Genomic DNA, 21,872 nt, shown 5'->3' with positions numbered 1-21,872 from the left:
TTCTCAAGGATTTTGATGGCTTCCTGTCTTACGTTTAGGTCTTTCATCCATTTTGAGTTTATTTTTGTGTATAGTGTAAGAAAGTGGTCCAGGTTCATATCTCTGCATGTCGTTGTCCATTTTTCCCAGCACCACTTGCTGAAGAGACTGTCTTTATTCCATTGGATATTCTCTCCTGCTTCATCAAAGATTAGTTGGCCATAGGTTTGTGGGTCCATTTCTGGGTTCTCTATTCCGTCCCATTGATCTGAGTGTCTGTTCTTGTGCCAGTACCATGCTGTCGTGATGATTACAGCTTTGGAATACAGCTTGAAGTCCATAATTTTTGAATTTTTAAACCAACATTGCATTCTGAATCTAAATCCTGCTTGGTTATGATATATTATCCTATTTGTGTATTGGTAGATTTGTTTCACTAAAATTTTCTTAAGGCTCACTTTTTCAGCTTCCAGCTATTACTTTTAACTGAGGTTCTTAGAGCTGTAACAGTGCTTTTTCAGTTTAGGGATCAGCCAATTATTTGAGGGCAATTTGTATGCAAATGTTGCTTCCTCTTTTCACCTGCTCTGGCAGTCCTCACCTCTGTTTTTTGTGAACAGATGATGTGTTGGCTATAGCCCTGCTTTTTGAAATTGATTATCATGTTTAAGCTATGTCCAAAACATGTCTCCTTCATGTACCACTGTCAAAAACATAGTACATGAGTGTTCAAAACAGCCTGATAAATGTCATTTTTGGCTGCTTATCAGAATTTTAAATTACTTGTTTGGGCACCTTGGCGGCTCTGTCAGCTGAGTGTCCGATTTCAACTCAGGTCATGATCTCAGGTTCGTGAGTCGAGCCCATGTTGGGAACCTGGAGCCTGGAGCCTGCTTCAGGTTCTGTGTTTCCCTCTCTCTCTCTGTGCCCCTCCCCCTCTTGTGTGTGTGCTCTCTTTCTCTCTCTCAAAAATAAATATTTAACGTTAAAAACATTAAAAAATTACTTGACATTGAAGTTAAAATATTGGCCACATACCCATTATTGTCTTTTAAAAATGTGTTTGTCTGGAGGCACCTGAGTGGCTCAGTCAGTTAAGTGTCCAACTTTGGCTCGGGTCATGATCTCACAGCTCATGAGTTCAAGCCCCTTGTTGGGCTCTGTGCTGACAGCTTAGAGCCTGGAGCTTTGGGATTCTGTATTTCCCTCGCTCTCTGCCCCTCCCCTACTCTCTGTCTCTGTCTCTCTTTCTCTCTCAAAAGTAAATAAATTAAAAAAAAATTATTTAAAAAATATTTGTTTGGATTTTATTCAAATAAAACATTTTTTCTTAAATCCTATTATAGGTTAGCCTACCCAGATATTGTACTTGATTTTGGACTAACTTTGGTAATTGAGTCACATGGATTACTTTATACCAAGAAGCTAGAATTCCTTCCACATAGGACCATTTGAGAATTCTGTAGTCATCACTGCCACTTATATAATTACTAAATAAAGGTAGAATACCCAACAGGTGTTAGAATATGGAACAAGCAAAAAGCAAAATATTATTTGTAAGGAAATGTTTTAACTTTAGCCGTATTTTCTTCCTCTCTCCCTTCCTTCTTCCTCCTTCCTTCTTGCCTTTCATCTTTCCTTTTTTTTAAACATCAAACAGGGGCTCCTGGGTGGCTCAGTCGGTTAAGCGTCCGACTTCAGCTCAGGTCACGATCTCGCGGTCCGTGAGTTCGAGCCCCGCGTCGGGCTCTGGGCTGATGGCTCAGAGCCTGGAGCCTGCTTCCGATTCTGTGTCTCCCTCTCTCTCTGCCCCTCCTCCGTTCATACTCTGTCTCTCTCTGTCTCAAAAATAAAAATAATCATAAAAAAAAAACACCAAACATTTATTGTTTATTCTGTATCAGATTTTGTTCTAAATGCTAAACATTTATTAGCTCATTTAATACTTGCAGTGACTGTAAAGTGTGTACTATTTTATTCCCTTATAGTTACACGTGGCTCAGAATTAGTCTTTTTTATATATGAGGTAGATGCTTTAAATTCTCAATTCTCCATTACTGTCGCCACGAGTTCCTAACTTACCACTAAGCACGAAAGGTGATGGTTTGTATATGAAACATTTCTGAGAGCCACAAAAACAAGAGGAATTGAGGGCGTATTTAACAGCTCTTTCGGTTATGTCTGTCAGCTTTACTACTGGAATAAAACAAGATGACCAGTCATTTGGCAAAATCACTGGTATGGAAGCAAGTGCACCTTGTTGCACAAGCAAGGAAGAGTAGACCAGGAGTAGAGTGTGGCCTTCTTATTTTTCAGTAGTGTGAGTGCAAGTTAAATGCTGTCTAGATTTTAAAGAATATTAGGACCATATGGACACATTTCTGTGTATTGTGTCCAGTCCTTCCTTAGAATACTGGGTGCATTTAAAGAATGTTTAAAAGTACGTTTCTACTCATCATTCAGAATTTATTAGGACAGCATCAGTATCATTTTCAAAAATCACTTTTTGCCAGAGTTATCTCACTTAGTTTGATGGAACATTTCAAATTCATTTGTTTAAAAATTTTTTTAAAAATTTATTTATTTTTGAGAGAGAGAGACAGAGAGAGAGGGAGACACAATCCGAAGCAGGCTCCAGGCTCCGAGCTGTCAGCACAGAGACCGACATGGGGCTCGCACTCGTGAACCGGGAGATCATGACCTGAGCTGAAGTTGGGTGCTTAACCGAATGAGCCATCCAGGCGCCCCTCAAATTCATTTGTTAAAATTTCTTGTAGCAACCATGTACCTTACTTTGGTGTATTATGAAGATAATATAAAGGTAAAGTGATTTGGAAATTTTGAAGGGAATCTTTTTTTCTTTTAAACTATGTAATTGGAAGTTTCTTAGGCAGTTTTAGTAGTGGTTAAGGGTGTAGGCTCTAGAATCACACTGCCTGTTCCCATCCTGCTTACATCACTTGATAGTACTGTGAATTTGGGCAAGTTACTTTTCTGTGCCTCAGTCTTTTCTTCTGTAAATTGGGGATAATATAGAACCTCCTTCCTAGGATTGCTGTGATGGTTAAATGAACTAGTGCGTGTAAAGTGTTAAGAACAGTGCCTGGCCCAGGCTAGTGCTCAGTTAAGTGTTAGCTATTAAAGAAAACGTTATGTTCCACCAAGATAAGTGTATGTTTACTACCTCAGTTACAAGGGTGCCATGAAATGCCTAAAGTTGAGACCAGGACCCATAATTAAAGTAGACTAGAAAAACCAGAGTCCTGATACTACTTATTGTAATTAAACTTCCAAGTTTCAGTCTATGTGAATAATGTGTTTATATTAAATGTTCAACTGAGATAATTCTTTACTTAGTAGATAATATTTTTTTAGAAGAGTTATTCTATTTTTTTAAGTTATATAATCCTCCTTTGAATAACTTTTAGAGCAATGATGATTTTTGGATTTAAATTTAATCTGAGCTTCTATTGAAAAATGGCCAATAGATGAGGTCTTCTGTGCCCTAATCAAAAAGGCAGAGCAGTGCTGTATTTTCTCTTTTTGCCATGATTGTCAGTAAAATTAATTGCTGGCAATAATGGAAGAGGAAAGCCACAAACAATAGCTCAATTGTGTGTTTAGGAAGTATAAGGAGTTCAGTGTTACGTATGTGTAACATATAATGCCTGGAGAGGCAAGAAATGAGGGTAAGGGGTTTGGAGTTTACCCTCTGGAGATTAGTAAAGTTTAATTGAAGGATCTTAAGAAGAGATACGTTCTGACTGGAGATTGAAGCATGATTTATGATTGAGGGGAGAGCCCAGTGAAGAGAAGTGTTAAAGGAGAAAGAAACAAGAACCAATGAAAGGATGGTCTAGTCCCTGGAGCTGTGAATTAGAAACACAGGTGTAGGGTCTTACTCTGGATAATGAAAGAGCTGATGAGCAGTGTTGAGAGCCAGGTGAAATTGCGGATGTATCTTTCCAGTGACATTCACTCACAGTTGTAACAGTGTAACAGTCCCTTCTACCAGTGGAGAAGGCAGTTCTGGTATTGAGGAGTTGAGGATTGAGGTCTTCAGACAACATGGTAGCTAGGCATTAAGTGATTAATTCAGTAATTGTCTACGTGGCAAATAAGCAAGTTAGACCGGGAGTGAATTATAAGCCTAAGGAATATGAGAGGAAAAGCACCCGGAATTTATAATGAGGTCTTAAGGAACACATATAGTATGAGGGTGTGAGAGTGCTGGAAGGGCAGGATCCAGAGAGTGAGGGAGGCACTGTAGCAATATTTTGGCATGTGATGGCAGAGCTCAGGTTGTGGCAGGGTAGCAGGGAAGCTTGTTGGGGATGAGGAGATCCTAGAGCTGTGAGATTTCTAATCTTGTCCTCCTGGTGTTTGAAATCTACCAAGATGATGACAGAGGTTGAGTTTGAGATGTGGCTACAGATCCTTGTATAGGTTTAAGGCCAGGAGTCAAATTTCAGTGAAATTGGCAGAGTAGCTAGGAAGTCAGTTGAAGTTACAGTTAGTAATTAAAAAGCTGGATATTATCAGTTTCAAAATGGTGCACTTTTTTTACATGAGGGTAAAAGATTGATAGGTAGCAACGATTAATGAGCAATCTTTAGAATGTTTCTTTATTTTTGAGACAGAGAGAGAGAGAGAGAGAGAGAGCGAGCAGGGGCAGAGAGAGAGGGAGACACAGAATCAAAGCCCGCTCCAGGCTCTGAGCTGTCAGCACAGAGCCCGAGGCGGGGCTTGAACTCACGGACCTCGAGATCATGACCTGAGCCAAAGTCAGATGCTTAACAAACTGAGCCACCCAGGTGCCTCTAACAATCTTTATTTTGACCTTTTAGCACTATTTTTCATTCTTTAAAGTCCTGCTGTATTTTTCCACTGTGCAGCATTAACCCTATTGGAATAGTATAGTTTCCAAATTTTACCTCCTTTTTACCCTCATAGAATTAAAAGAAGCACTGTTGTCTCATTGCAGGCAGTGGGTGACCCAGATCTTCTAGGTTGAGAAAATAAAACCTAAAAGGAGAAAGAAGAGGACAACATCTTTTATATAAAATGGCTTAATTCCTCTTCTCCCACACCTTAATAAACATTTGTTTAATGTGAATCAGAACTTATAGCACTTTCTTTTTTTAATTAAAAAATTTTTTTAATGTTTATTTATTTTGAGAGAGCGAGCGAGAGTGGGGGAGGGACAGAGAGAGAGGGAGACAGAGGATCTGAAGTGGTCTCTGTGCTGACAGCAGAGAGCCTGATGCAGGTCTTGGACCATGAGCTCATGACCTGAATCGAAGTTGGACGCTTGACCAACTGAACCACCCAGGCACCCTTGGAGCACTTTCTACTGGAGCATTTGCTTTGTATAAGCAAAAGTAGCTTTTATGATTTTGCTGTAAGAGTGATGCGGTTAGCCTCTGTTGTCAGTGTAGTGTGATTGTGTACATGAATGTTCGACATCCTTCCTTTTGCACAGAGTGATTTTGGAAGGAAAATAATTTTCACAGCACTAAAAGAGGCTGAGTTTGATATACAAAAGGAGTTACCATAATGACTATCTTCTCATGTCCTCAAAATGGTACTCCTGCCCCCTTCTCCTCCCCCGTATTGTCCAGGATGTGCTGAGTTTTGTTGCTACTTTGGAAAATGCAGAGGGGAAGAGAAGCTAGATATTTTTGGAGGAGGAATAAAACTTATCTGAATATTCTTCAAATTATTTTTATTGTAGTCTTTCACACTTATTGTCCTTTAAATTTCTTAAAGCATATGTTGTTTTAAAAGATATATATATATATATATATATATATATATATGTACACGATATATTACACTTGGAGTATTATCTAGTTTAGTGGCTAAAAAAATAGAAAATCAGTGATTTCTTAGCAGCTAAAGATTATTATTTTAAACTTTCATTCATTTAGTCAATTTATGGAGAATGTATTATGTCCCAAGCACTGTTGATTACTGTATGTTTTGTGTCACTTTCTAATACAGCTTTATACTGTCAGTTATTTTCAAAAGACATTTGGAAAACAAAAACTGTAAATATTGACTGATTTACTGTTTCTGACATTCATCATTCCATCTGAAGATTTGAGTTTCTATTTAGTATCATTTTCATTTTGCTTGAAGAACTTTTTCAATATTTCTTTTAGTATGCGTCTGCTGGCATTGAATTCTTTCAGATTTTTTTGTCAGAAAATATCACTTTCATTTTTTAAAAAAAAATTTTAATGTTTATTTTTTGAGAGAGAGAGAGAGGGAGAGAGACAGCATGAATGGGGGAGGAGCAGAGAGAGAGGGAGACACAGAATCTGAAGCAGGCTCCAGGCTCTGAGCAGTCAGCACAGAGCCTGACTCAGGGCTTGAACTCATAGACTGTGAGATCATGACCTGAGCTAACTTTGTTTCTGATGATGTCAGTGAATAGTTTTTTTTTTTTTTTTTTTTGAGAGAGAATGCCAGCTTGAGCAGGGAAGGGGCAGAGGGAGAGGGACAGAGAGAATCTTAAGCAGCCTACACGTCCAGCACAGGGGCTTGGTCTCACTAGCATGAGATCATGACCTAAGCCAAAATGAAGAGTTGGATGCATAACTGACTGAGCCACCCAGGTACTACTGTTAGTGAATATTTTTAATATCTGTTCCCTTGTTTATGTTTTTTACTGTTTCCTCTGGTTCTATTAAGATTTTCTCTTTGGGGAACCTGGTTGGCTCAGTAGGTGGAGCATGCGACTCTTGATCTCAGGGTTGTAAGTTCGCGCTCCACATTGGGTATGGAGATTACTTAAAAATAAAATCTTAAAGAAAAAAAAAGATTTTCTCTTTATCACTGGTTTTGAGTGACTGATATGATATGCCTTGGTATGGTTTTCTTTGTATTCATCTTACCTAGGATTTGTTTAGCTCCCTGGATCGATATAGATTTTACCAAATATGAAAAGTTTTCAGTCTTTATTTCTCCAAGTGACTTTTCTTCCCCTTCCTTCTGGGACACCAATTGTACATATGCTAGCATGCTAGATACTGTTCTACAGCTCACTGAAGCTCTGGTTATTTTTTTCCCTTCCCAACTATTTTCCTTTCACTGTCCTCCATTTTCACTGATTGCTGATGCTATGTCTTCAAGACAGTGGATCTTTCTTCTACAAATAAGCCCATTCATGTAATTTTTCATTTCAGATATTGTATTTTTTTTTTTTTGCTTTAGAATTCCTATTTGGTTTATTTCTGTATTTTTATTGATTTTTTTTTATTATACTCATTTTCCTTGAAATCTTTTAGCATATTTGTAATATCATTTTAAAGGTCTTTGTCTGCCAATTCTATCTTTTGTAGCATTTCTGAGACTATTAACTGATTTTTCTCCTGGTTATGTTTGTGTCTTTTTTGTGTAGCGATTTTTGACTGCATGCTATGAATGTTATGTTGTTGAATATGTGTGTGTTTATTAAAATTTTCCTTTGAAATGTGTTGAGTTTTATTTTAGCAAACAGTTCAGTTACTTGTGGATCAGCTTGGTCATTTTGGTATTCATTTTTAAGCTTTATTTGCCTCCGTGTAGGGTAGTCTTTACTTTTAGCTAATTTAACACTCCTAGTAAGGCATGGCTTTTCTGAATTCTCCACTGAAAGTCCTGGATGTTCAGTGAGGCTACTTTGAACTCCCTTCTATCCCATCCCTATGTGAAGTCTGGGACTTGTTCAGCTTCCAGCTCCCTGGCACTTGTTCTTCACCTGGCCTCGTGAAGTCTCCTCCTAGACACGGACAGCTTGCTGTTTGACCAAAGACTCAAAGAGACACTGTGCAGATTTCTAGAGTTCTCTATCTGCATACTTCTCTCCTTGGGGGATCTCTCCTCACAAATTCCAGCTTCCTCAGTCTCCCCAAACTCTGATCTCTGTCTCCTCAACTCAGTGAGAATGCCATATTTCACTTGTATTTCTCTTCCTTATCTCACAGTCTATATAGTATATGTGTACGGTGTGTGTGTGTGTGTAGTATTGTATGTTTGTGGTATATATTACATTGTAGAGTATATAGTATATGTATCGTACCTTTAGACAAAAATCTGGGGTGGCCTTAGGGCTCATTTCACGTGTTTTTCTTCTCTCAGGGGTCACTGTCTTTCCCTGCCTGCTGTATGGTATCTGAAAATAGTTGTATCATGTAATTGTATGTGTTATGCAGACGTTTACAGGAGGAGGGCAAGTCCATCGTGGCTGGAAGCAGAAGTCCCTGCTAATATAGTTGTGATTCTAATTTATTCTTACTTAAGTGGGTGCTTGGTTAGTGGAAATCCCATCCAGCTGACTATGCAGGGGGTTATATAGGGCCATGCCTCTGAGGTTTGGGCCTCGATATTGACTCACCCGGTATAGAATGTCGAGTAAGCACAGACTAGGCCGCCTTGATGGACAGCAAGATTACTAGCAAGATGTAGCAGTTTTAGAGATTACTCTTTCATTAATTTAGGGCTACTGAAGTTTTACAAAATGCTACATTTTTGTTATATCCTCTTGAATCAGATCCCATTCTTATAAACCATGTTTTCCTGACGTGCGTAGATTTGGCCATATTGTTAATTACTATATCCTTTTCCAATTTCAGGAGCAGCATTTCTTGCTATTACAACCATCTATGCTGAAAGTGGGTCGGGTTTTGTAGTACCAAGTGCTTCTGCCAAAGCGGGTGTGGAGGCCATGAACAAGTGAGTACTCCTATGTTAATCCCATCACTGAAGATAAACAGTGTACTTTGGTAGTTCATGGAGCTAAATTTCTTCATTCTAGTCTCCATCCAGAGAAAAGTAAACAAAGATTAATTTGCATTTACTTGAAAACATACTTTCTGTTTCTTGGATGAGTCCTATTTGTCAAGGTCAGCACTGCCCGATAGAACTTTCTGCGGCAATGGAAGTGTTTTATAACTCGGCATTATCCAACAGCCACATATGAACCTTTGAATTGTGGCTACAGTGACTAAGAACCTAAATTTTATTTAATTTTAATTACTTTAAAATGAAAATTAAGATTAGATAGCTACATGTAGCTAGTGGCTATCATATTAGATAGCACAGGAGTACAGCCTTTTTGTTCTCCCATATACCTTTATCTTTAGTCTGTTTCTGATCTCTATTAAACACACCTTCATCCTTTTATTGTACCTGCTGTGTGAGATTCATAGGACTAACATAAACCAGTCACCACTGCCAGATCTTGTGGCCTTTTCTCAGCAGCATATGATAGCTCTTTGAATCTGTTCCCCATCAACCTTTGCCACTGTTTTTGTGGTAATGTCAGTTGTCATCATGGCTTACTGTAATAGCCCTCTAATGTGTTTCTCTGCTACCAGTCTTTTCCCTCTTTATTTTTTATGCATATTCCCACCAGAATCATCTCTCTAAAAATACAGGTATGCCTATGATACTCCCTAGCTAAAATCTTAGATCATTTTTCCATGACTCTTTAGAATAAAAGCCAAAACTCACTATGGCATTCTAAATAAACTGGTCCCTGACCTTTGTTTATTCACTGACTAATTGGATAAATATTTATTTTGTGCCTTTTGTGTGCCTGACACTATGCTGGGTACCAGCGATACGATACAATAGTGATAGAAGTAGAATAGTCCTCACGCCCACCTGAGTGTATAGTCTTATGCCATTTTTCTTGTGTTTTAATTTCCATTGAACTGTTCTGTATTTCCTTAAATATGCCGTGCATTTTCATCTCTCTGTGCTTGGGCTATGCTGCTGTTGGAATTTGCTGTGATATTTTCCCTACTTTCAAGGCTGTCATCATATCACTTCCTCTGTGATGTTTTCTCTCATTTCTTTAGAACAGAATGAATTATTCTCTACTCTGTGCACCCTTAAAACTTTATTTTTGTCTAGTGAGAAGACTAACACACCAATAAATAAATGCCACCCATTGTTATAGATTCTAAAATGAAGGTAGTGTACCAATGAGGGGCACAGGGAAGGACACGCAAGACTCCTTTTTAACATCCTGTCCAAGCTGTCTGACTTCCCCACTAGAATGTGAGTTCTGTGAGGGAGAAGCCTTATTCATCTCTATATACTTATTTCTTGGCAAGGTCTGATGTGTAGCTCTTGCTCCTTGCTGGCTGAACTGCACAATTATTCTCTTTCCCAAGTAGTCTCAAAATTCTTTTTAACGTTTAAATCAGTAACATATATTTATTTGAGATACAAAGACATATTACTATACTTACAAGTTGAGTCTTGGTGTGAATAGAGATAATTACCTTTTTTTTAAGGTCAGATGGTATTAGAAATAAGGAATTAGAACTTGACTATTTTGGCATCATTTGTACAGTATCACTATTTGTCTTGGGTGCCTGGGTGGCTCAGTCGGTTAAGTGCCCAACTTCTCTTGATTTCGTTCGGCTTAGGTCATGAACTCATTCAGGAGATGGAGCCCTCCATCGGGCTCCGTGCTGAGCATGGAGCCTGCTTAAGATTCTCTCTCTGTCCCTCTCTCTGTGCCCCCCACCCCCATCACGTGTGCGTGCTCTCTCAAAAAATATTTTTGTCTTGTTAGGACCTTTGATCTTGTTAGAAGTTTCAGTTTCATGTCCTTTAAGGTCTATGATTCTGTGCTGCTTGTTCTTTTGTTTTGTTTTGTTTTATTACTGCATAGTGTATTGCATGAAATAGATACTCAGTAAATGTGTACTTCCTCTCCAGCCTGCATTCCCATCAGTTCTCTTCTCATACTTTATGGTACATGGTCCTACTGAATAAGGCCTTATAAGTCCCCAAATACTGCATGTTGTTTGTGTCTTTGTCCTTCACTCATTCTGGCCCATATGCCTGGGCTATCTTTTGTTTTCCATCCTATGCTCTGGTATCTCCCATCCTGTTTTCCTCCCCCTTGCCTCTCACCATAAACTCCTACTCCTTCAAGTGTTAACTCAAATATCACCTCCTCCAGGAAGCCTTCCTTCTCACTCTCAGTAGACTGAAGTACTTCTTCCTTTAAGCAGTCATGGCACACCTTACATAATTCCCAGAAGAGTAACTACTTTGTGATATAACTGAGCTGGCTTCTTTTGAGAGAATAAGACTGCTCTCTTGAGAGCAGGGACTGCCTTTCTTTGAGGGTAACACTTATAAAGTGTTATCAGCTCACAGTAAGTACACGATAAACATCTGTTGATTTAACAACAATAATGGCTAACATATAATGAGTATATTATGCTTAGCATCTTGTCACGCAAAATGAGCTAATGAGGTGGATTTCTTACCACGTTATCAGAATATAAACTAGTTTAATGAGAGTTAGGACTGGAAAAAGTGTATCTGTTGCACCTCTCAGCAGAGATTGGATGGCTTTTCCTCTAGGCATGTTTCCTTAATAGGTTGCTCAGTTTTTCACAGGAAGCCATAAACTCTGCTTGGCTCGGTAATTCTGTTAGGACATGAAGTTACTACTTTCCTAGCAATTTGGAGCAGATGCACTACAAGTACATGCCAAGGGTAGGTATGGTCATGAATTCTGTCAAAAGTATCACTCAGGGAAGCAATCTTTATGTATGATTTGCCCCAAAGAGATGCAATCCACCCATTCTCTAAAATGCACCCATGGATTAACACAGATTAACAGACTGTGTTTGGAGCACCTGCCCTCCCACCCCCACCCCAATAGAATGAATTTTGCTGAATTGCTGTTTGTGGGTTGTTTTTTTTTTTTTTTCATGTTTATTTATTCATTTTGAGAGACAGAGAGAGCACACATAGGAGGGGCAGAGACAGGCAGAGACAGAATCCTAAGCAGGCTCCATACGCTATCAGCCCAGAACCTGTCTCAGGGCTCAATCTCATGAATGGAACCATGAAATCATGACCTGAGCCAAAATCAAGAGTGAGAGGCTTAACCAACTGAGCCACCCAGGCACCCTCTGATTTGGCCTTTGAATTGATCTTGTTGGGTCATGTTAATTGATTTCTTGTAGTTCCATAAGACTTATCTCTTTGTATCTATTGCAAGTATGCAGTATTGTATTATTTACATTACACAATTTTCATTTTAGAAGTCTTCTTGAAAGAAGTGTTTTTCTGATCTTTTTTTTTTTTTTTTTTTTTTTTTTTTTAATCAGGAACAGTTGTGCTTTTCCTGAGATATTAGCTTGCTTTTTCCTTATGGGCACTGCAAAGTGTGTAACTGATTAGGTTTCATTTTTGCATAGTGTCATGGAAAGAATGGATGCAAATTTGTGACCCACGTATTGTGATTATATGGAATGCCATAGAACATTTAGGTATTAGCTCCATTCTTGGTTCCTTTGTGTTTCCTTATCCTTTTTTTATCTTCGTTCCTTCTTTCCTGCCTTCCTTCTTCTCTCTATTTCTTTCCTTCAAATGATTTTATCATCCTTATTTGCATTATTTATATATTTTTCTTTTTTTTTTCTTTTTTTTTTAATTTTTTTTTTTTAACGTTTATTTATTTTTGAGACAGAGAGAGACAGAGCATGAATGGGGGAGGGTCAGAGAGAGGGAGACACAGAATCTGAAACAGGCTCCAGGCTCTGAGCTGTCAGCGCAGAGCCCGACGCGGGGCTCAAACTCACGGACCGCGAGATCATGACCTGAGCCGAAGTCGGCTGCTTAACCGACTGAGCCACCCAGGCGCCCCCATTATTTATATATTTTTCAATGGTTACCCTAAGTCATTTTTTGAAACTAGATTAAGTATATATAGACACAAATGTACATATGAATATAAATTCCTAAAATGAGACAATAAAAGTTAAGACCTGTCTATCAAGTAGGGTTTTAAAACAGATTGCTTCAAGTTTCCATGTTTTCTATTATTGTTATATTTTGTGTCATACCATTTAGTAAGATTTTGTTAGGTTCCTATTTCCTTTTGAGTGCAGTTCAACAATTATATTAAAGCCTCATTAAACATGGATATAGATAGTATTTTATATCTTTGTAATTCATCTCTTACTTAAAAGCACTTGTGATGCTGTAAACATTGTAATCCAATGGACTATATATAAGTCAAGCTATTTTGGACTTTGTACATGTAGGACTGAACTCCAGAAGATGTGGGGGAGGGCATGATTCTCTCACTCTTCATGCTAAATTGTGATACTTACTCTAATAATGTATTTTGATATTGGACTTGGTTTGGCAGTGTAAATGGTGGGTGGTAGAGCATAGTGATTATGGAAGGACACTAAAATGTAAATGTGGTAGGGCCCCCTCCCTAAGGAAAGAAAAGAAAAAAGAAAAAAAAAAAAACCTCAAGGCAATCCGGTTGTATACGCATACATGAAAACATCCTTCATGACCTTGTAACATGGGACACTTAATCAGACTACATGTCTGTATGTTACCATATGTGGGAGACAAAGAAGTAAAAAATATGTAAAAAACTATGCCACGTGGTGTTCGGGGCTCAGTTCTTCAGAAATGAACCCAACTGAGCGATGCTGGCACAAATAAAGTTGCTTCCTGGAAAGAAAAGCCTTGGCGTCAGGACTCTGTGTGAGAATCCTGCTACATAAATAGTAGATATTAAAACAGAGTGATTAAAGGTACAAATTCTGGAGCTAGACCACTTAAAGTTGATTTACGGGCTGTGTGACCCAGAGCAAGTGATTTAACCTCTCTGTGCCTCAGTTTCCTTGTCTATAATATGGGGAATAATAATAGTACGTACTTCGGGGTTGTAGTCCCTGGCATGTAGTGAGCATGCAGTGAGTCTTGGTTGTTAGCATTTTTAGCATATAGTGTAATATTTCAGAATCTATGTTTTTTAATTTTTAGGTCTCTTGCAGCTGAATGGGGTAGATATGGACTACGATTCAATGTGATTCAACCGGGGCCTATAAAAACGAAAGTAAGGTTTAGTTTGCCTAGTATCTCATTGTGAATGATTAAGGAATGAAATATTGGTAGAAGTATTCTGATTGTTGTGTGCAGGACTTGTCAGAGATGTCTGAGCTTGGAGCCCTAGTGGTAGAGAAGAGGGTTTTGCCATTATCCACTATAAGTAAGGAGGTGGACAGGAATACAGCAGCTATATAATTTCTTGATAAGATCTATTTCAGTGTCGTAATCTTCTGGGATCTTTTGTGCCATCAATTTTGGTATTTTGTCTGATTTGCTTCAGTGATCTGTTATTACCCTATATTTATTAATCTTCACCGTATTTTAAGGATTCTTTCTTTGATTGACATCCTTTTTTTTTTTAGTTCCTGGAAATGGAAGTATATTTTTATTTTAAGAGATGTTCTAGAAGGTTCTCTGCTCTTGCGATAGGTAGCGTTTTCTTTGCTCACGTCTCTGCCTTTCACTTTCAGACACTCAATTATGCATGCCATTTGACTCCCATGTCTCTGATTACAAATCTTTCTGATGGCTTGCATTTCACCTATAATTAATAATCATTACAGATACTTACTGCAACTTATAATGATCACTATTGTTGTTACGGTTGCTGCTCAGAATGTCCACAGGTTCTGTGTTCTCTCACACTGCCCCAGATAACTTCCCTCTCACTTTCTGTTTTCATGTGAAGCAAGAATTTACAACACTAACTGGCATATAGCTCTGAAGGCCTCAGTGAAGTGTGATCACTTGTTCTAGTTGTATCAATAAATACTTTAGAAAATAATGCTAGGGAGCATTTGGATTGTAGGTAGTTCTGGGTATTAAATATCAATGAGGAAATGGCTGTATTAGTTTCTTTAGCAGCTTGAAGGGGGGGAAATGGAAAGGAGAACTACCTGAGTGACTGAAACTTGGCTATCTTATTTGACACTTCAATAATAAAGAGTCTAATACAATTAATGGAAAAATAACTCAAAAGCATGTATTAACACACGTGATTCAGGGCAGCACTGTGCTGAGCGCTATCCGAAGAAAACCCTGGGGTCACAGAGCTTCTTTTTAAGCCCTCACTAACTAGGAAAGATCACCTGCATTTTATTTACTTATTTAACATATATTGAGTGTCTGCTGTATGCAAAGGTGCTGAGAAAATACAAAAACATTTGTGACAGAGTCTTTGCTGTCAAGGAGCTTACAATGTAGCAGTAGAGGTATCAGTCCTTGTGATCAAGGAGCTTGCAGCGTAGCAGTAGAGGTATAAGTTGTACACAGATAACACGGATGTAGCTTTAAAGAGTTTAAAAGAAAATTGAAGTCTAGAAACTCTGAAGCAAGCACTGGTAGAGCCAGGTAGCCCGTTGCTACCCTTTGTCTCCACCGGTTGATTCGTGTGCAGGGAGAGCTGGAGGACCCCCCAAGGAGCCTCCTGAGGGCTTGCTCTGTCTCATACCTGTTTTATTGAAGACAGCTGTCACCTCGGCTCCCAGGCGTTGATACAGAGAAACCCAGTCTTTTATGTATTTATTTTTTGATCCATGCACATCCGTACTTCATCTTGGTCCGCACCTTCATATCATTAACAGAAGGCAGACATTGTTTGGCAAATTTAGTTTTTTGGTTGTTTTTTTTTTTTCTTTAAGACCTACTTGAATTTAGTATTCCTCCCTACTTGTTTTCCTCCTTTCCAATTATTTTGAGAAGAAAGGAGGAGAAAAGGAATTTCCCCTGAAAGGTTTCCTACTTGAGGTACTTTTCTGATTTCTAAATCAAATGACAATATCACTACTACGTCCAGCACACTGGGCTTGTAGGTATTTCCGGGTACTTTCATATACCTTTTCTCCTTTGATGCTTATAACAGTCTTGTGAGGTGGCTCATGACAGGTATCCTTATTTTATGGATGAAGAAAACAAAGGTAAAAAGGTCATATTTTCTAGTAATTTTTTTTCTTGTAAGTATAAGATAAAATGTCCTGTTTTGAGCTAAAATGAATATGGAAGAATTTGGCAATCTCCTCTGTTGTTTACAAGGCCTAAGGTATGAACAGGCTGCCATAGTAATATTCCATTTCTTACAAACTTGTTTCTTAGATAGGAAAGGAGTTGCGTTAACAAAAAACGCGACCTAACTATTTTCTTAATATCTAAGGGTGCCTTTAGCCGTCTTGACCCAACTGGAGAATTTGAGAAAGAAATGATTGACAGAATCCCCTGTGGTCGGCTGGGAACTACAGAAGAACTTGCAAATCTTGCTGCTTTTCTTTGTAGTGACTATGCTTCTTGGATTAATGGGGCAGTAAGCATTGTTTCTCTTAACTTTTGGGGGACGTGGATTTGGGGTGGAAAGGCATGTTGTGGAACCAGTCCTGACAATATTGAATATAAATATGATTTAAAATATTTATTTAGCTGCAAACAATATAAAATGTTAATGTAGATTGTTTAGCCTATGGAATTTTTTCATGGATAAATTAATTTTATTAAATGCAAATTACCTTGGAAGACATGCCTTTAGGATGATTTTTAATATCGGGTAGAATTTGAAATTGTGGAGATGGGGGGAAAAAGGATTCTAAAATAAGTTAATCAGATTAGGTTTAATCATCACTTTTGTCTTCAGAATTTGGGCTTTGATTGAAAGTGCCGAGGAGATGTTCCATCCAATCAAGATGAGAGAATGTCTAATGGTTCAGAACCGTTTTAAAAGGTGTTAGTTTCAGAATTTTTGCTTTTTTTTTTTTTTTTCCTTCAGGTCATTAGATTTGATGGTGGAGAGGAAGCATTTATTTCAGGGGAATTCAACAGTCTGAGCAAGGTAATGCCGTTTTGTGAATATAATATAATATTAGCAGCTAAGATACTAATAAGCTTTAAAAATATGCAAGAACCACATTAAGTTGGCTTTCTGTTTGTGTTAGGTCACTAAGGAGCAGTGGGACACGATAGAAGGACTCATCAGGAAGACAAAAGGCTCCTAAGATCACTCTGGCCTTCATCTTGGTTACAGTGGAAATGATACAGTCTATGATCTTTTGAATATTTTCAAGTCTAATAAATCGTTAACGAACAAACACAGCCTGGGTGTGTATCGTGCTTTCAGCTGTAGGTATACATTTTATATTTAAAGATCTGTAAGATGGGAAATTATCCCTTCAAAAAGTTTTTTTAAAAATAAAAAAGGCTAGTGAGTAAAGGCTTTGGTGGAGGTAAAATGCTTGGAAATGCAGAGAAGGAAACAGATATTATAACTTGAAAAAGTCAGGAGAATCTTAATGGTCAAAGTAGCATTTGAGTTACATATTAAACCATGCCTATGGGGATGGGGCCTAAAAAAACAAAAGTAGAGGGTATACAGTAGATTTAATGGACTCTGCCTTTTCATTATATTTCCTTTTTTTAAATGTTTATTTGTTTATTTTTGAAAGAGAGAGCGTGCATGCTAGCGGGAAGAGGGGCAGAGAGAGAGCAAGAGAGACAGTCCCAAGCAGGCTCCACGCTCAGCACGGAGCCCCACCTGGGGCTTGATCTCACGACCCTGAGATCATGACCTGAGCTGAAATCAAGAGTCAGATGCTTAACCAACTGAGACACCCAGGCACCCCTCCATTATATTTCCTTTTCACTGGACTTGTGAATTATCTTCTTTAGGTAGCTCAATATTAATTCAAAGAAAATTTTACCGGGACCTATTTTATAGCCTGGCATTTTATATGGTACTGAGTATACAACATGAACAATCTACAGCCTTGCCTTCTTGAAATATTATCTAGCAGGATAGAGAGACCTATAAATAATTATTTTTGATGCATTGTGATAATTACTATTCCAGCAGTGTTGAAGTGTGGAAGAGGAAGTAATTCATTCTGACTCTAGAGTTTAGAGAAAGTGACACCTAGGAAATAGTATTCCATCTCAGCTTTAAAAGAAGAGTAGATTTCTCTAGGTAGAGAAGATGAACAAGCTTATAAAATATTTTTGTGTGTAATTTCATTTCATTTCATATTGGGTTTGACTAATTTGTCATCCTGAGGATCAAGTAATAAAGCCGTAGTCTCTAGTCTATGTAGCTATAATTTTGAGCTTATATTAAAAAAAAGGTCTGTTTGGCTGTCACAGGCATCTCTCATAAACATGCTCACTGGACTATCCCCATTGCCCAAATTACCAAGAGAGGGGACCAACTTCCATCATACCTCCTCTGAACAGATCTGTAAAGGAATCTAGTGTTCCTGTTTGAATATCTATGTTGTAAGCCCCAAACGGACACTCTTACTATGTTCACAGTTAATTGTGCACATAAATTATATTAAATTGTGTACATAAATGGGTAATGTTATAGTTTTGGAATAAGTGGCCTTGACATTCTCAATTATACTGGGCCTTTTAGGATGTCACATGTCTTCACGCTCTCGCAATGCAGGTACCCAGTTTGCGTTTTACCTTTAATGCTAACCCTCATTTTCCTCTTGTCTGCCTAAATCTTTGTTTTCAAATTATCAGTACCTCTTATGGTGTAGGAAAAAATAAAAAGGTGCCAGTAGTTATATAAATGAACTTGTATAAGTTTCATCACTTCTTCTTTTCCTTGCTATAAAGTTCAGGATTATAATACCTGTTTGGCGGGGTTCTTATGAGGATCAAGTGAAAGAAAACACTGTAAAATGTAAACTAAACAAATGAATGGTGGGCCCTCCTGTCATTTGACCCTTTCATTTTTAAGACTTGTTTATCGTAGAAAACATGAGAATACAAATGAATAGGAAGCATTAAAAACTAACTTTCTAGGGGCGCCTGAGTGGCTCAGTCGGTTAAGCGTCAGACTTTGGCTCCGGTCATGATCTCACGGTTTGTGAGTTCCGGCCCCTGTCGGGCTCTGGGCTGACATCTCAGAGCCTGGAGTCCGCCTCAGATTATGTGTCTCTCTTTGTCCGCCCCTCCACTGCTTGCAATCTGTCTCTTGCATTGTCTCAAAAATGAATAAACATTAAAAAAAAAAATTAAAAAAAAACTAACTTTCTAAAGAAAATACCTGTTAATACTTTGGTATATTTGTTTTTGGTCTTTTGCCTTTTAATTTAATTTTATATTTTATGGAAGTAATTTGTTTATATAATTTGCACAGAAAGAGAACTACCACAGTCCATAGTAAGCTCCTCAGCTTTTTAAACTTTTTTTCCTGTAATATACACTCTTTCCCTCCGCTAAATCTACCAAGAAAACCATATTTCTAATTTTGCTTAAATTAGTATTCAGTGTTTACATTTTTTATAACTTCATAACTATCGTTTTTTTCCAGTGTTTTTTCAACTTTCCTCTTTTTTTTTAATAGTTGAGAGTGTATGATAAATCAGATACTGTTTTTTTAAACAAATCTGATTTTTTTGTATTTCATGGTTTATATATATCATACTTGATTTGATTCTTTATTCTCAGAATCGGTTATTTTTATTTCCAGTATAGTATAGAAAACTATGATGAGCATCTTTGTGCATGAAAAACCTTTCAGAATTTGGAATTTTTTCCTCCTGACAGATTTCTGGAAGTCATATTATTAATCAAAGGTTATGGAGCTTTTAAAGACCCTGGATACACATTTTAAAATTGTTATTCCTAAGATTTGTATGGGTTTAGAGCACCCTGAGCTGTGTGTGATTGTGCCAGTTTCCACAAATACCTGCCAACATGGGGTAGTCTGATTTTCAAACTATTTCCTCATTTCGTAAGTAAAGGATAAAGCTTCTCTTCAAGTATGTGTTTATTTGTTAGTGATATTGAATACTTTTCTACACAACTGAATGTCCCGTTTGTGTTTTTTACTTGTTGGTACCTTCACTGGGTACCATAAAAACTTTGTTTTGTCCAAGTTTTTAGACACATTTTTCTTCTATTAATCATCTCCTAGAGTTTGCTTCTTTATTATATTCTATTGCAAATGATGAGTGAGGAAGAAGAGCTTGCAAGCATGGAAGAGAAGGCCAGAAAAGAGAGATTACGAGGCTGTCAATTCATTGAAATTTCTTGCTAGGAAAGAAACGTTTTCAGGAAGCCTGCAAGACACATTATTGATGAGTAGTCACTGTATGTAATGACATACCACCTTGGGGCTGTAACCACATCAATGTTTCATCTTAAGAATTATTAGTTTGTCACTCTACTTAGTACCTTTTCAAAGGGTCCTGCTTCCAACACTAACGGAAGAGTTAATACTCAGTACATTAAAATAAGGATTGTTGGTAATAATATCACCGATCTTATCATTAGTATATGAAAACACATTCAGGAAACGTGTCACGTATGGAATAACAGTTGTCATATTGTTCTTATGGAAAAAACTAAAGCAGCAAGAATTTAAGTGACTTTGAACAATAGAATTTTAGAGCCAGAAAACCTTAGAAGATACTTCTTAACCCCTTCATTTTATATCTGAGGGAACTGAGAACTCAGGGAAGTTATGATATGCCTAAGGTCACTCCATCAGTCAAGGTCATTTTCTTCCCAATTAGACCATTTCTTGGGATCCTAATTTAAAACCAAGAGGCAATAACAGGGCCTTTATGACCTACAGTTCTATTGCAAAAGCCTTCAAGGGGAAAAAGCTTATAAAATTTTTTGTTCTTGATCAATTTTATTATTTTGTTCATTGAACATAAAACTATTTATTAGGCTTTCGTGAATTCATTCTCAACTTCAATCCCTTTAACTTGAATTTTCTTCTAAAGTCTTCTTTTTTTTTAATGTTTGTTTATTTTTGAGAGAGAGGGAGAGAGAGACAGAGCAGGTGAGGGGTAGATAGAGAGGGAGACACAGAACCCGAAGCAGGCTCCAGGCTCTGAGCTGTCAGCACAGAACCATACGCGGGGCTCAAACTCATGAACTCTGAGATCGTGATCTGAGCCGAAGTCAGACGCTTAACCGACTGAGCTACCCGGGCGCCCCTCTTCTAAAGTCTTACATGTCTCAACTGTGAGGTAAAATAATCCTTGTGTTTGGAGACAGGATAAATGGCACTTAGCATAAAATCAACTAATTCTGGCAGAGGAGATCTTGCCTGCTCTGCCTCACACTCTGCCCTCTACCCAGGCTCTGCCACAGCAGCTTTCCTTCTGTTCCTAGGGGTTCTTCGACCTACAACCTTTGCACTAGCTGCTCCTTTGTCCTAGGAACGTGCTTCTCTAAATCCCTGCTCACGCACCATTAATTTCTTGAACGTTTTTGTTTGATGTATGATTTCTTAAGGTACACAAACCGAATTATCGCAAAATGAATACACGTGTGTCAACACAACCCAGGTGAAAAACAACATCACCAGGAGTCCCGAAGCCTTGCTTGTGTCTCTCATCATGACTTAACCTGCTGTAAAACGGGTCACTCTCTTGACTTCTACCACCATAGCTAAGCTACTTTTGAAGCTTATATAAAGTAGAATCCTATGCCTTGTATTACCCTGTTTCTGGTTTTTATCTGTGTCTCAATTCTTTATGCATTCTCATTGCTACATAACAATGTGGTATGAATACACCACAATTCATATGTTAGTCCTGCTATTGGTGGGCATTGGGGTTTCTAGTTTGGGGTTAGGCCAAATACAACGCGACTGTAAGCATTCTTTTGGTGACGATGCAGACCTTTCTCTGTTAGGTTGATAAAACCTAGCAGTGAAATTGCTGGGATATAAGGCGTGTACACATTCACACTTACTAGACACTGCCACTGTGCTTTCCAAAATATCCCAGTTTAACCTCCCACCCGGCAGTAAGAATTTCCACTGTGCCACGCCCTCACCAATACTTAGCATTTAAGATCTCTTTATTTTTTTTTTAAGTTTATTTCTTTATTTTGAGAGACAAAAAGAGTGCGATCGGGGGAGGGGCAGAGAGAGAAACCCAAGCAGCCTCCGCAGAGTCAGAGCAGACCCCGACATGGGGCTCGACCTCACAAACCCCAAGATCATGACCTGAACCGGAACCGAGAGCTGGACGCTCAACCGACGGAGCCAGCAAAGAGCCCCTCAGCAT

General features: G+C 38.2%; 1 protein-coding gene across 1 annotated transcript in view; it reads left to right on the top strand.

Moving 5' to 3' along the window:
* The window catches only part of DECR1 (2,4-dienoyl-CoA reductase 1), a 39,153-nt gene extending 22,223 nt beyond the window's left edge, over positions 1-16,930 (top strand). Inside the window, exons 6-10 of the mRNA XM_047088990.1 lie at positions 8,598-8,697; positions 13,792-13,864; positions 16,007-16,153; positions 16,610-16,672; positions 16,776-16,930. Of these exons, the coding sequence (XP_046944946.1) occupies positions 8,598-8,697; positions 13,792-13,864; positions 16,007-16,153; positions 16,610-16,672; positions 16,776-16,835 (443 nt within the window). The 3' untranslated portion in view covers positions 16,836-16,930. The remainder of the gene's footprint in view (positions 1-8,597; positions 8,698-13,791; positions 13,865-16,006; positions 16,154-16,609; positions 16,673-16,775) is intronic.
* Positions 16,931-21,872: the final 4,942 nt, after the last annotated feature.

Source organism: Lynx rufus, unplaced genomic scaffold, assembly GCF_022079265.1.
Source record: "Lynx rufus isolate CCGP_SWC_20201006 ecotype Redwood Valley unplaced genomic scaffold, mLynRuf1.p SCAF_26, whole genome shotgun sequence".
In the NCBI taxonomy this organism is placed as follows: Eukaryota; Metazoa; Chordata; class Mammalia; order Carnivora; family Felidae; genus Lynx; species Lynx rufus.
Note: the sequence above shows the minus strand (reverse complement) of the source record. Positions and strands in the feature narration are given on the sequence as shown.